Raw genomic sequence first — 13,211 nt, forward strand, 5'->3', positions numbered from 1 at the left:
TTTTCAGTGTAGAGTTTCTTTCACCTACCTGGTTAAATTTATTCCTAGGTGTTTTATTCTTTTTGTTGTAATTGTAGATGGGGATTGTATTCTTGATTTCTCTTTCTGTTATTTCATTGTTAGTGTATAGAAACGCAACTTACTTTTGTATGTTGATTTCGTACCCTGCTTTACTTTGTACCAACTTTACTGTATTCGTTTATTATTTCTAATAGTTTTTTGGTGGATTCTTTAGGGTTTTCTACGGAAAAAAGTATACAGAGCTCTCAAAAAATTAAAAATAAAACTACCATATTATCCAGAAATTCCACTTCTGGGTATTTATCCAAAGAACACAAAAACACTAATTCGAAAAGATATATGCAACCCTATGTTCATTGCAGCATTATTCACAAATAGCTAAGACTTAGAAGCAACCTAAGTGCCCATCAAGGGACAAACGGATAAAGAAGAGGTGGTATATATACACAATGGAATACTACTCAGCCATAAAAAGAGATGAAATTTTTCCATTTGTGACAACATGGATATGGACCTTGAGGGTATTATGCTAAACAAAATAAGTCACACCGAGAAAGCCAAATACCATATGAGTTCCCTCACATGTGGAAGGTAAAACAACAACAACAAACAAATATATAAATACAGAGAACAGATTGGGGGTTACCACAGCAGAAGGGGGGTGGGGAGAGGGTGACAGTGGTAAAGGGGCAAATTTGTACAGTGATGGATGGCAACTAGATTTTTGGTGGTAAACACAATATAGTCTAGACAGAAGTAAAAATATAATGATGTACACCTGAAATTTACATAATGTTATAAACAAATGTTACCTCAATTAAAAAAAGGGGGTTTTTTTTGGTAGAAAGGTAGTTGCCAAGGACTGGAGCTGGAGGGAAAGGGAATCAGCATTTAATGGCTATAGAGTCTCAATTTTGCAAGACGAAAAGTTCTAGAGATCTAGAACATTGTTGCACAACAATGTGAACATACTTAGCACTACTGAACTGTATACTTAGACATGGTATGGTAAATTTAATTTAACTTTATGTCTTTTACCACAATAAAATAAACAAAATAAATTTACAAAGAAAAACACAAAACCTTGAACTGAACAAACAAGACGATTTGTAACAAGAATAAATTTTAATCCTACTGATTCAAAGGCACTGATCATGTATAAGACCTTGGAAACCATATCCTTTAAGAAAATGCTTAAGAATAAAAGAGGAGGAGGCATATTTAATCTAAGAAAGGGAAGACTAAGTGAAACCTAAAAGAATTAAGAGAGAGAAGGGAACCTAAACTTATTCTGTGCTTAAGTAGACTAGAGTTTACTAATTCATTCATTCAACAAATGTTTATAGAATGTCAACAATGTGGCAGGCACTGTTCTGGGTATTTATGATATATCAGTGAACAGAACACAGATCACTGCCTTCACGGAATTTTACTTTCCAGTGGGAAGAGACAAATAATAAACATAATAAATAAGTGTGGTAGGCTGCTTCTAAGTGGCTCCCAGTGATCCCTAGTATGCACACACTTATGTATTTCTTCCCCTGTGTGTAGACTGGACTTAACAAATAGAATACAGTAAAAACAATGAGCTGTCACTTCCAAGATTAGATTATAAGACTATGACTTCTGTCTTGCTCAGATACTCTCACTCTCTCCTGCTTACTTGCTCTGGTGAAGCCAGCTGCCATCCTATGAGCTGCCCTGTGAAGAGGCAAGGAACTGAGGGCAGCCTCCAGCCAACAGTGAGCACGGAACTAAGACTCTCAGTTCAGTAGCCCACAAGGAACTGAATCATACCAACAACCACGAGAATGAACTTAGAATGGATCCATCTCCAGTGAGCCTTGAGATGACTACAGCCCTGGCCACTAACTTGAGTGCAGCCTGTGAGAGACCCTGAAACAGAGGGTCTACACAGATTTCTGACAAACAAAAACTATGATAACTGTTGTTGTTTTAAGCCACTAAATTCTGGAATGATTATTTTATGCAGCAATATATAATTAATACAACATGTTAATTATATGGTGTGTTAAAAAGAGATACAAAAAAGATAATGTAGTGCAAGGTAAAGGTAGGGGTGTGGTAGTTACAATTTTAAAAAGGGGTATTACAAAGAAGGTACATGAATGTTTATAGCAGCATTATTCATAATAGTCAAAAAGTGGAAACAACCCAGATGTCCATCAATTAGTGAATGGATAAACAAAATATGGTATGTCTCTACAATGAAATATTATTCAGCCACCAAAATAAATGAAATACTGATACATGGTACAACATGGATGAACCTCAAATATATTACGCTAAGTGAAAGAAGCCAGTCACAAAAGACCACATATTGTATGATTCCACTACATGAAAAAAAATCTATACAGACAGAAAGTAGTTTAGTGGTTGCCTGGGGCTGAGGTGGGAATAGGATTAACTGTAAATGTGCATGAGGGATCTTACTGGGGTGATGGAACCATTCTAAAATTGGATTGTGGTGGCGGGTGCTCAACTTGGCAAATGTATGAAGAATTATTGAATTGTACACTTAAAACAGGTAAATTTGTGGTATGTAAATTATACCTCAACACAGTTGTTTAAAAAAAATTGAGGGTGTTAACACAGGCATTGCTGAGAAGATAACATATGAGTAAAAACTTTAAGGAGGAAGGGTATTAGGCATGCAAATATCTAGGAGAAATATGCCAACAAAAAGAAAGCTATATACAAAGAACCTAGGGCAGGAGTGTACCCGGCGTGTCTGCAGCACAGCACAGGAGTTAGTGTGGCTGGGTCAAATATCTGTAGACAGGAAAGTAGGAGGTGAAGTGAGAGAAGTAATGACGGATGGAAGATGGTGGTGACAGGAACCATGTAGAGCTTTTTTAAGCCACTAGAAGGACTTTGGCTTATACCATGAGCGACACAAAGAGAAGTATATGAAAGTTCTGGGCAGAGAAGTGACATGATCTGACCTACATTTTAAAAGGATCATACAATGTAAAGGAATTGTAAAAGGGTCCGTATAAGCTAGCTACCTCCAGAGTTACTAACGTCTCTTATCTGACTGTGATATTGGAGAAGTTCTGCACTGAAAGGAAAGCGAAACTTGTCAGTGTCTCAAAATGTGGCCTGTGAGCCACCTGCATCACAACCTCCACGGGGGCTTCTTATACAGGCAGGTCCTCAGGCCCTGCCCCTGACTTCTGCGTATCTGGGGCTGGGGATGTGAGGCTCCAAATTTTATGAACTTCCCAAGTGATACCTTTGAGAAACACAATGAACCAGATAAACACTAAGGTCTCTTCAAACTCTAAATTATGAGAAAGGATATAGGCAACATAAACCCTGCTTATTTAAGGAAATGGCTAGGGTTTACTATAAATGGATATCTGAATTGATTATTTTAATTTATTACAGATGAAGTGACATTTTCTCCCAGTCTCGAAAAACCTTACCCAGTTGTTTTTTTTCCCAGCATAAATTTCCATGTTCTCTCCATACTGCGGCTCTTCCAGTAATGTCTGGTATTCAAACATGAGGCGGGAGCTCTCGCGGAGGCGGCTGCATTGAAACTGGTGATATTGTTGCACAAGTTCCTTCACCACAAGTAACAGACACTCAGGATTTGAAGGATTCCAGGAGGCAAGGTTCTGTAGAAGCCAAAAATAAAAGACCAGTTAAAAAGGAATGTACATACAAATCCAGTATCACATTAGCACATCCATATAGAGGAAAAGAGTGATGAAAATTTAAGAGGAACAGACTACTCATAATTAGCAATAAACTCAGGTCTGAAGTTGGAAGGGTCTTTTGAGCTTGGTGATTTCTCCTGCCTTCTAAAAATCCTTGCAGAAAATCAAGGAGGAATCCCATCATGAGTAGGCAGAAACAGTGAAGTGTAAAGTAGGGTAGTAATGACAAAACAAGAAATCTAAATATCCTAAAACACCATAATTTTAGCCCTAGACGACTTAATTTGTTTCTTATTCTTTTATAATTTTAATGTTTCTTCTACCTGCACCTAAATTCAGCATTACATGCTAATTATCATTCAACTCAGATCCACAGACCATCTGCATCTGTAATACCAGATATAAATAAATGCTCTGTAAACACTAGAGCCCCTCAGAAATATAAGCACAATGGTGATGGTTCAGCCTGAAAAAGATAGGAATGGAGTTGAGATAAGGGAAAATACAGTTAGGAAATGCAAAGTTCAGAGAAAAAGAAAAGGAAATGGCTTATGACCAGGAAAGGAGCTGGAAATGGGGGAAAATCTGGTAAGTATATAGTAGTTATTCAGCTCATGTTCATTCATTCAACAAAAACTTATCACATGCCTATTATATATGAGCCACTGTTCTAGGCAGTGATGAGAACAAGTCAAGTCCTTGCTCTCAATGAGCTTACATTCTACTGGGCCAAAATAAATAATCAACAAACAATGAAATATATCAGGTGATGATAAACGCTACTGAGAAAAATGCAGCATGCATCCCAGAAGCCTAGTGAAGGAAGTGCTTCAAGGTGAAACAAGTGATCAGCTGTGTCAAATGATGTTGATGAGTAAGAAGAAGCCTGAGAATTGACTGCTGGGTCTGGTGACATGCATGTTAACAGTGTCCTCAACAGGTGCTATTCTGGTGAAGTAAAGCTTTATTGTCGAGGGTTTAAGAGAGAATAGGTAGAAAGAAATTGCACATAGCTAGTACAGACAACTCAAACTGTAACTAGCGGGGAATGTGGGGTCAAGGGAAAGTTTTGCTCAGATGTTTGTAGTCTGATGGCATGTCCGTGTAGAGAGGGGGGAAATAATGATGATGTGAGAGAGGGGGGCAGAATACCAGGAGAGAAGATAACAAATGGCCAGATGGGGATGGGATCACCAAGAGGGTTCGTCTTGGAAATGAGCACAGAGGGTCCATCCATAGGAACAAGAGGAAAGGTCAACTAAATGAGTCCGAATGCAGGTTATTCTGTGTGGTGATAGGAGCTTGTGGTGGTTCTCTCCTGAGAGCTTATATCTTCTTGAAATACGAAGGAAGGTCATCAGCTGAGAGTGAGGAAGAAAGAGGGGACATTAGAAGTTTGAGAAGAAAGTGTGAAATATTCATTCAGAGGAGTCATTTAGAAGAATAAATGGACTGGGGACATGCAGGAGAAATTCCAGATAGCACTAAAAGCCCCACTGCAGTTAGAGGTATGATTTTTAAGTGAGACCAATGAGCATAAAATTCCATTGCCTGGGTGCAATGTGGAGTAGGAGGAATTTGGATTTAATAAAGGTACAATGTAAAGAAAGAGGGGCAAGAGATCTTAGAGGGTTTGACAAAGAATGATTATAATTATGGAGCATGGACTTTAAGCCAGGAAAAAGCCAAGTAAGTTCATAAGGGAAGTGAGAGTTAGTGAAAAGGTGGAAGGATTAATGGTCCTGCTGAACTGGAAGAATTGCTGGAGTTGAGATACTAACAAGAATGAATTGAAAAGACAGGAGGTATGGTCAGAGAATGGGATGTTTGCAACCGAGATGACTGAGGTGATCTGTAACTGGTACTGACAAGGTCTGGCTAAGAGTGTGCCTGGCTGAGGTAGAGTGGAAGACGAGATCACTGCAGGAAAGGAAGTCAGGGACTGAGAGGCCAGGGTGCTGGAAAGATCATTTATATGAATATTAAATCACCTAGAATCATGACATGAGCAATAACGCTGAGCAAGTAACAAGCCATGTGCTAAAATCTTCAAAGAATGAAGGTCTCTAGGTAACAACAACAAGGAGGGAGTGGTGGGTCCTACATTCTGTTGGCATGAGTTTCAAAGCTGGGGATGAGAGAGGTTAGGGAAAGGGAATGCCAATTTCCTTGGTAGCAAGAAAGAGCAAAGAGAACACCTACAACAACTCCAGGCATAGTAGTATAACGCGTGTAAGAGAGAATCAGCTACAATTAATCGAGAACAAGGAGGGAAAGACAGAATCTCAGGGCAGAGGGTCAGGCTTCAGAGTAGTAGTTATCAATCTTCACAATGAAATCACCTAGAAAACTTCAGAAATACTAATGCTTAGGCCCTACCCCCTACCTCCAGATTCTGGTTTAACTGGGTTAATCTGAGGTGTGTCTTGGGTATTGGGGTGTTTTTTTTTTTAATTAAAGCTCTTCAGGTGATTCTAATGTGCAGCAAAGGTTGAGAACCACTGACTTGGAGGAAAAACAGAGAAATTGAGGATATTAGGGGACTTTACCGATAACAGACCATGTTAACACCCAAATACACACAACTTCTAGAAATCTAGAAATTTAGCATCTATGAAGGAAAACACCAACACATTACAAATATTCAACAGGTGATAATTATATAACTTGCTGAGTGCTATACAAGCTCTAAGAAATTTTCATATATTCAAGGTAATCCTTATAACAACTTTATAAATTATATTACTATACCATTTTATAGATGAGGAAACTGAGGCAAAAAGTAATTCAATATCTTGTTCAAGGTCATAGAGCTATTAAACAACAAAGCCAGGTTTTGAACTTAAGCAATTTGGCTCCAAGTGCCCACTTAAGCACTACACCAGAGGTTCTTACACATTTTGGTCTCAGGAAACTTACACTTTTAAAAAGTATTGAGGACCCCAAAGAGCCTCTGTATATATGAATTATATGAGTTAAATTGACTACATTAAAAATAAAAACTGAAAAATTTTTTAAATGCTTATTCATTTTAAAATAACAAACCTACTATATCATGGCATTGTTTTATATTCTTGCAAATTTCTTTAATGTCTGGTTTAATAAAAGAGCTGGATTCTCATAGCTGCTTTTATATCCAATGTTGCAATATGTGTTTTTGGCTGAACCATATGAAGATAATCCAGGCTCACTCAAATACGTACTTTGAAAAGAGAGGAGTATTAATAGCTTTTTCAAATACTTCTGGATATTCTTCTTTGATACTACACCAAAATTCAGTAAGTGGTAGTTTCTTAAAGGATAGTTGCAATGTGGAATCTGAAACTATACTGATAAACTTTTCATACTCTTACATTAAAATTTATTCATCTATCCTGCACTTTATTTTTTATGTTTTTATTGAGGTAACATTGGTTTATAACATTATATAAATTTCAGGTGTATATCATTATATGTCAACTTCTGTACAGCCTACATTGTGTTCACCACCAAAAGTCTAGTTGCCATCCATCACTGTTCAAATTTGCCCTTTTATCCCTTTTGCCCTCTCCCCACCCCCTTCCCTTCTGGTAACCACCAATCTATTCTCTGTATCTATGTGTGTGTTTGTAGCTGTTGTTGTCGTTCTTGTTTTATCTTCCACATATAAGTGAAAGCATGTGGTTATTTGGCTTTCTCTGACTTATTTTGCTTAGCATAACACCCTCAAGGTCCATTCATGTTGTCACAATGGCAAGATTTCACCTTTTTTATGGCTTAGTAGTATTCCATTGTGTATATATACCACCTCTTCTTTATCCATTCGTCCCTTGATGGGCACTCAGGTTGCTTTCAAGTCTTAGCTATTGTGAATAATGCCACAATGAACAGAGGGTTGCATATATCTTTTCAAATTAGTGTTTTCGTGTTCTGCATAGTTTCGTACCCAGAAGTGGAATAGCTGGATCATATGGCAGTTCTGTTTTTCATTTTTTGAAAAATCTCCATACTGTTTTCCATTTTACATTCCCACGAGCAGTGTACTAGGGTTCCCTTTTCTTCACACCCTCTCCAACACTTATTATTTCTTGTCTTTTTAATAATAGCCATTCTCATGGGCACGAGGTGATATTTCATTGTGGTTTTGATTTGCATTTCCCTAATAATTAGTAATGTTGAACATCTTTTCATGTGCCTGCTGGCCATCTGTATATCTTCTTTGGAAAAATGTCTGTTCAGATCCTCTGCCCGTTTTTTAATCAAGTTGTTTGTTTTTTGTTGTTGAGTTGTATGAGTTCTTTATATATTTTGGATATTAACCCCTTGTCAGATATATGATTTGCAAATATCTTCCCCCAACTGGTAGGTTGTCTTTTCATTTTGTTGATGATTTCTTTGCCATGCAGAAGCTTTTCAGTTTGATGTAGTACCATTTGTTTATTTTTTCTTTTGTTTCCCTTGCCTGAGTAGACATTGTATTTGAAAAGATGCTGCTAAGACTGATGTTAAAAGAGTGTACTGCCTATGTTTTCTTCTAGGATTTTTATGGTTTCAGAGGTCTTACATTCAAGTCTTTAATCCATTTTGAGTTAATTTTTGTGTATGCTATAGGACAGTGGTCTACTCTCATTCTTTTGCATGTGGCTGTCCAGTTTTCCCCAACAACATTTATTAAAGAGATTTCCTTTCTCCATTGTATGTTCTTGGCTCCTTTGTCAAAAATTAGCTGCCCATAAATGTGTGGGTTTATTTCCGGGCTCTCAAGTCTGTTCCATTGATCTGTGTGTCTGTTTTTATGCCAGTACCATGCTGTTTGGATTACTATAGTTTCGCACTATACTTTAAAATCAGTATCCTGCACTTTAAATGTATCATTTACTCATGTACAATTTTATACCATCAAGCTTGGTGATTCAGAAAATACTGATTCACTGAGTTACACAGATCTTCCAAATGTTGACAAGTTTCATTTACATAATAGCAAAAAATCACATTCATTAATATCATGACCAATCTCACCAGAAAAGTCTTCTATCAAAAAGAAAACAAACAAAAGGTAAAGAAATGCATCCTTTAAAAGGATAGTAATTACTTTGCTCTGAGTGGGTTGATTTACAGGGACCAAATGACAATGGGGAAATCACTAAATGCTCTTTTAATTATAGGAAAGATAGGTCCTAAGAGATGTTCAAATAAAGATTTGATGAATAGAGAAAAAAGTAAGAGCTTCAGCATCATTTGTTGTCGTTAGTGCCGTGGAGTTGATTTCGATCCCTGGCGACCCAGTGTATAGCAGAGCAGAACCCTGCCCGGTCTTTTTGTGCCATCTTCTCATCTTCCGGCACTATATCCGACAATGCTCCCACTGCTAATCACAGGGTTTTCATGGCCAATTTTTTCGGGAGTGGGTGGCCACGTCTAGTCTTTTGGTGGTCCTTCCACCTAGTCTGAAGGTGGTCCTTCTTCCTAGCCCGTTTAGTCTGGAAGCTCCACTGAAACATGTCCACCATGGGTGACCCTGCTAGTATTTGAAATACCGTTGGCATAGGTTTCAGCATCACAGCAGCACGCAGTTGTCACAATATGACAACCAACAGATGGGTGGTGTGGTTCCCTGACCAGGCAACAAATCCGGGCCCCAGGGGGGAAAGCACTGAATCTTAACCACTAGACCACCAGGGCTGGCTATCATTAAACATTAATAAATAGGAAAAATACTCCATCTTCCACTTCTTGGTCAAGTATTCCTTTCAAGTCCTTGTTCCAGTACAAAAGCAAAAAGCTTTACTTGCCTCAATTTATACTTTTTAAATTCTACCATTTCTCTTTAGCTGTTTGGCAAGTTATAAGCCTGTGGCCACACACACAAAAAGAAAAATTATGAAAGCTTATAAGCTGGCAAACATCACTTACCAATTTGAATTCATTTCAAGTGATTCAACCTAATTGTTAAATACACAGTAAAGACATGGCAACCAGTCCCTTTCCATTAAAATACAATCTCCCAATACAAGGAAATGCATTTGACCTCTTTGGCCATTCAATGTACTCTTCACTGGGAAATGTCTTAGCTGAAAAACATCTCCATCAAAGGAGGTACAGATAAGCTCATCAAGATAAAAATTCTTCTACCATTGCTACATGACTATTTTTACTTATTAGGTAATTTGTGGTTTGAACCACTTTGCCTAGAAGGGGAGAACACAGAAGATACACAAGATTTTGGTCCCTTCCTAAGACTAGGACATACTTTAAAAGCAGGCCTACCAATGCAGGACATTGGAACTTGCCATTCTCTTGAGTAGGAGATAGACAAAAACGCTGAGTACTTCTTTAGGGAAGTGGGGCAGGCATAAGTTAACAGTCCTCTTTACAAAAAAGAGAAAAATAAGTATTTTTCTCTCTATTCACAAAGTTCTTATTCTACTTATTTTTGGTTACGCATGAAAGAAAAAAATCTGAAATGAGGATAAACATGAAGAGTAGGTATAGGAAACATACTAACATAGAAAAGAGATTTAAAAAATAAGGAATGAAAAATGCATTAGAACAAAGTGATTAAAATACAATAAAACCCACAAAAGCAAAAGAATTAACTACTACTATAAAACTTTATTCATTCTCACTAAATACCTATGAAGCAATTCAGAGAAGGTATTATGCCAGTTCTTTTTAAAGACTAGTATATTAGAGGTTGAATAACTCTGCTGATACTCAAGTGTGGACAAGTGACAGTGTAGAAAGTAAATCTGCCAACCCTCCCCCATTCAGTTCATCAAAACAGCAGTTTCTGAGGCCAGCCCCGGTGGCCTACTGGTTAAGTTCGGCATGCTCCACTTCTGCGGCCCGGGTTTGGTTCCCGGGCATGGACCTACACCACTCGTCAGTGGCCATGCTGTGGCAGCGGCTCACATACAAAACAGAGGAAGATTGGCAACAGATGTTAGGTCGGGGCAAATCTTCCTCAGGAAAAAAAAAAATTAGTTTCTAACCAAAGAATTGACACCTGCCTCTTTGCAGTCATGACCTACCTCATATCTGGTAGTAATTTTGGATTCCCTACTTTGGCTCCCCTGTCCAGGGTGCCTGACTTGAGGGATGTGCCTGCTCATGTGACCCTCAACCTTCCCACATTTCTCTCTCATCAACACACTCCACCACACACGTTATACTCCCAAATCAGTGCCTCTGCAGACCTGAACAAGCCCAACCAATCCTCAGTTCCTTATCTGAGCCTTTATGTGAGAAACAGTGACAGATAAAGTTTTCAGAGGCCTAGCTCACTCCCAATTCACATCTCACTTATTGAAAACATCACTTCTCAGCCATACTGAAGCAAATTTAGACATGCACAAGGACACGAATAAATGAAAAAAGTGAGGAAACAGTGTACTAGGTTCCTATCTTTGGGGAGATGAAGGAGGAAAACAAGCAAATTAGCAAATGAGCCTTGGGATCATCACTGCCTAATAATGGAGGGAAAAAATCTTCTAAGGGAATAAAAATATCTTTTAAAAAAAATAAATCTTATAATAAAAATTTTTAATTAATAAAAGGATAAAGTACAGGAATAAATGAGAAATATTACCAAACAATTATCTGAAACTTCATACTAAAAAATTTTGCATGACTCTCTGGCATTCAGATAAAATAAAAGGAAACCAAAACTGATTAATAATATATGAAAAGTATGCAACCTTATTAATAATCAAAGAAATGTAACTTTTCTGGTTTCTTCTTTTTCATAAACTAATGTGTCAATGAAAAAGTAATATATACATGTGGTAGAAGAAATAGCATTTTTTCCAATAGCATAAAAGAGTATAAAGAACAAAACTAAGTCTCTCTCATAACGTATACTGTCAGATCCCCCAACTCCCCAAGAAGACTACGTTTATCCTCCAGAAGAAGCCATACTGGGACTGTGTAAGGCACCAACATTTGACTCTTCTTGGGTATTCCTATAGCTCACCTCTGATTTTGCTCACTCTGCACTTTCTCCCCAACTCTTGGAAGCTCCATACCCTGGCTCCCACGGTTCAACTAGCCACCCTTGAATTAGGTCTTAGTTTGAACTCATTAGCTTGACTTTTACTCCAAGACAGGCCCTCAGCCCCACAAACAGCTTCTTGCTTTCATACGACTCATTGATTTGGCCTGCCCCTCATCCAGCATTCCCCACAAGAGAAGAAAATTCAGCAATAAGTATGAGAAACAAAGTTTATATCTTAAATTAGCCAAGTTCTTTTTTCAAGCAAATAGCTAATGCTAGTGAGGATGTAGTTTAATGGACACTTTTACACATGAGAGTGCAAATTGGTACACACAGTTTATATATACTTTTTTAAGAATCTTAAAAAATGTTCATTCTCAACACCTCTAGAAATCCTATTTCTGAGAATCTATCTAAGAAAACAACAAAAATAAGGGGGAAAATGCTTCATAGATAAAAATGTACATAGAGTCATTTATAATATCATGAAACTGCAAATAACCTAAATGCCTGATAATAAGAAATAGTCGAAAAACTGTTATAGGAATTCAAAGGAATAATATGCAGCCAATATGTTTACAAATACTGTGTAACAGCGTAGAAAACACTTTTATTAAAATATTACATGAAGACAGACATAAAACTGTATATACAACATGATTACAACTTTGAATATCCCCATCCCCTCCCCATCTCCCTCCACAGCAAAACTCATCAATGCATTAAAAAAAGTACTGGAAGAAAAGTTAACAACTGAAATCTATAGTTGGGAGCTATTTAGAAGAGTTTTTTTTTCCCTTCTTTCTAATTTTCTATATTTCCCAAATTTTCTATTGTATTTTTATACATATGTATGTATATGTATATATATGCATATACATAACACATGCACATACTTTCATAATGGAAAAATATAAATTAAAAAAATAGAATACCATACTTCAGATATTTCATTTCAAACTGTTTTTCAATCTCAAGAAATTAAGAATTAAGAAATTCAACTTACCATTTACATATTTTTATGAGGTCAGACTATAACCGTCTTTTCTGATCAAATAAAAGATAACCAGTTTCATAGCTTTCCAGAGAACAAATCTTGTACCAGTTAACCCTAAATAAATATGCTTTAAGTAAGCTTGAACTGACTTAGAACCTTAACTGTTTCTTAAATTCCAAGCCTCACAGAACATTTCCAGAAAGCTAATGCAATATGCTATAACGTAATGGTCACAGTTGTAGGAATTCATTACACTTCTCTCAACCAAAACTCCTTTGTGTTACATTCCTCTGAATGGAAGTCTTAGGAAATGACCAATGACATTTTACATTTCTAACAGAACTGTAACTGGAAAGCATGAATTTTTTAAATGTCATTGCATCTAGAGAATACAAAAGATAACAAAAATAAATTTGCTATTTGACCTATTTGTAAGAGGATGAATTATTATAAAAAATGAATGTCTACCCTGTACATTAAGACAGGGATATATATACATAACTCCTCTAATATATCATCTAAAACAATTTAAATG

The 13,211-nt window shown here is 37.0% G+C and overlaps 1 protein-coding gene across 2 annotated transcripts in view; it reads right to left on the bottom strand.

The window, feature by feature from the left end:
* Positions 1 to 13,211, bottom strand: part of BABAM2 (BRISC and BRCA1 A complex member 2) — a 454,600-nt gene that overhangs the window by 296,096 nt on the left and 145,293 nt on the right. For both annotated transcript variants that reach the window (XM_058551529.1, XM_058551530.1), the window contains exon 5: positions 3,471 to 3,665. In XM_058551529.1, the coding sequence (XP_058407512.1) occupies positions 3,471 to 3,665 (195 nt within the window). The remainder of the gene's footprint in view (positions 1 to 3,470; positions 3,666 to 13,211) is intronic.

Source organism: Diceros bicornis, chromosome 12, assembly GCF_020826845.1.
Source record: "Diceros bicornis minor isolate mBicDic1 chromosome 12, mDicBic1.mat.cur, whole genome shotgun sequence".
Taxonomy (NCBI): Eukaryota; Metazoa; Chordata; class Mammalia; order Perissodactyla; family Rhinocerotidae; genus Diceros; species Diceros bicornis.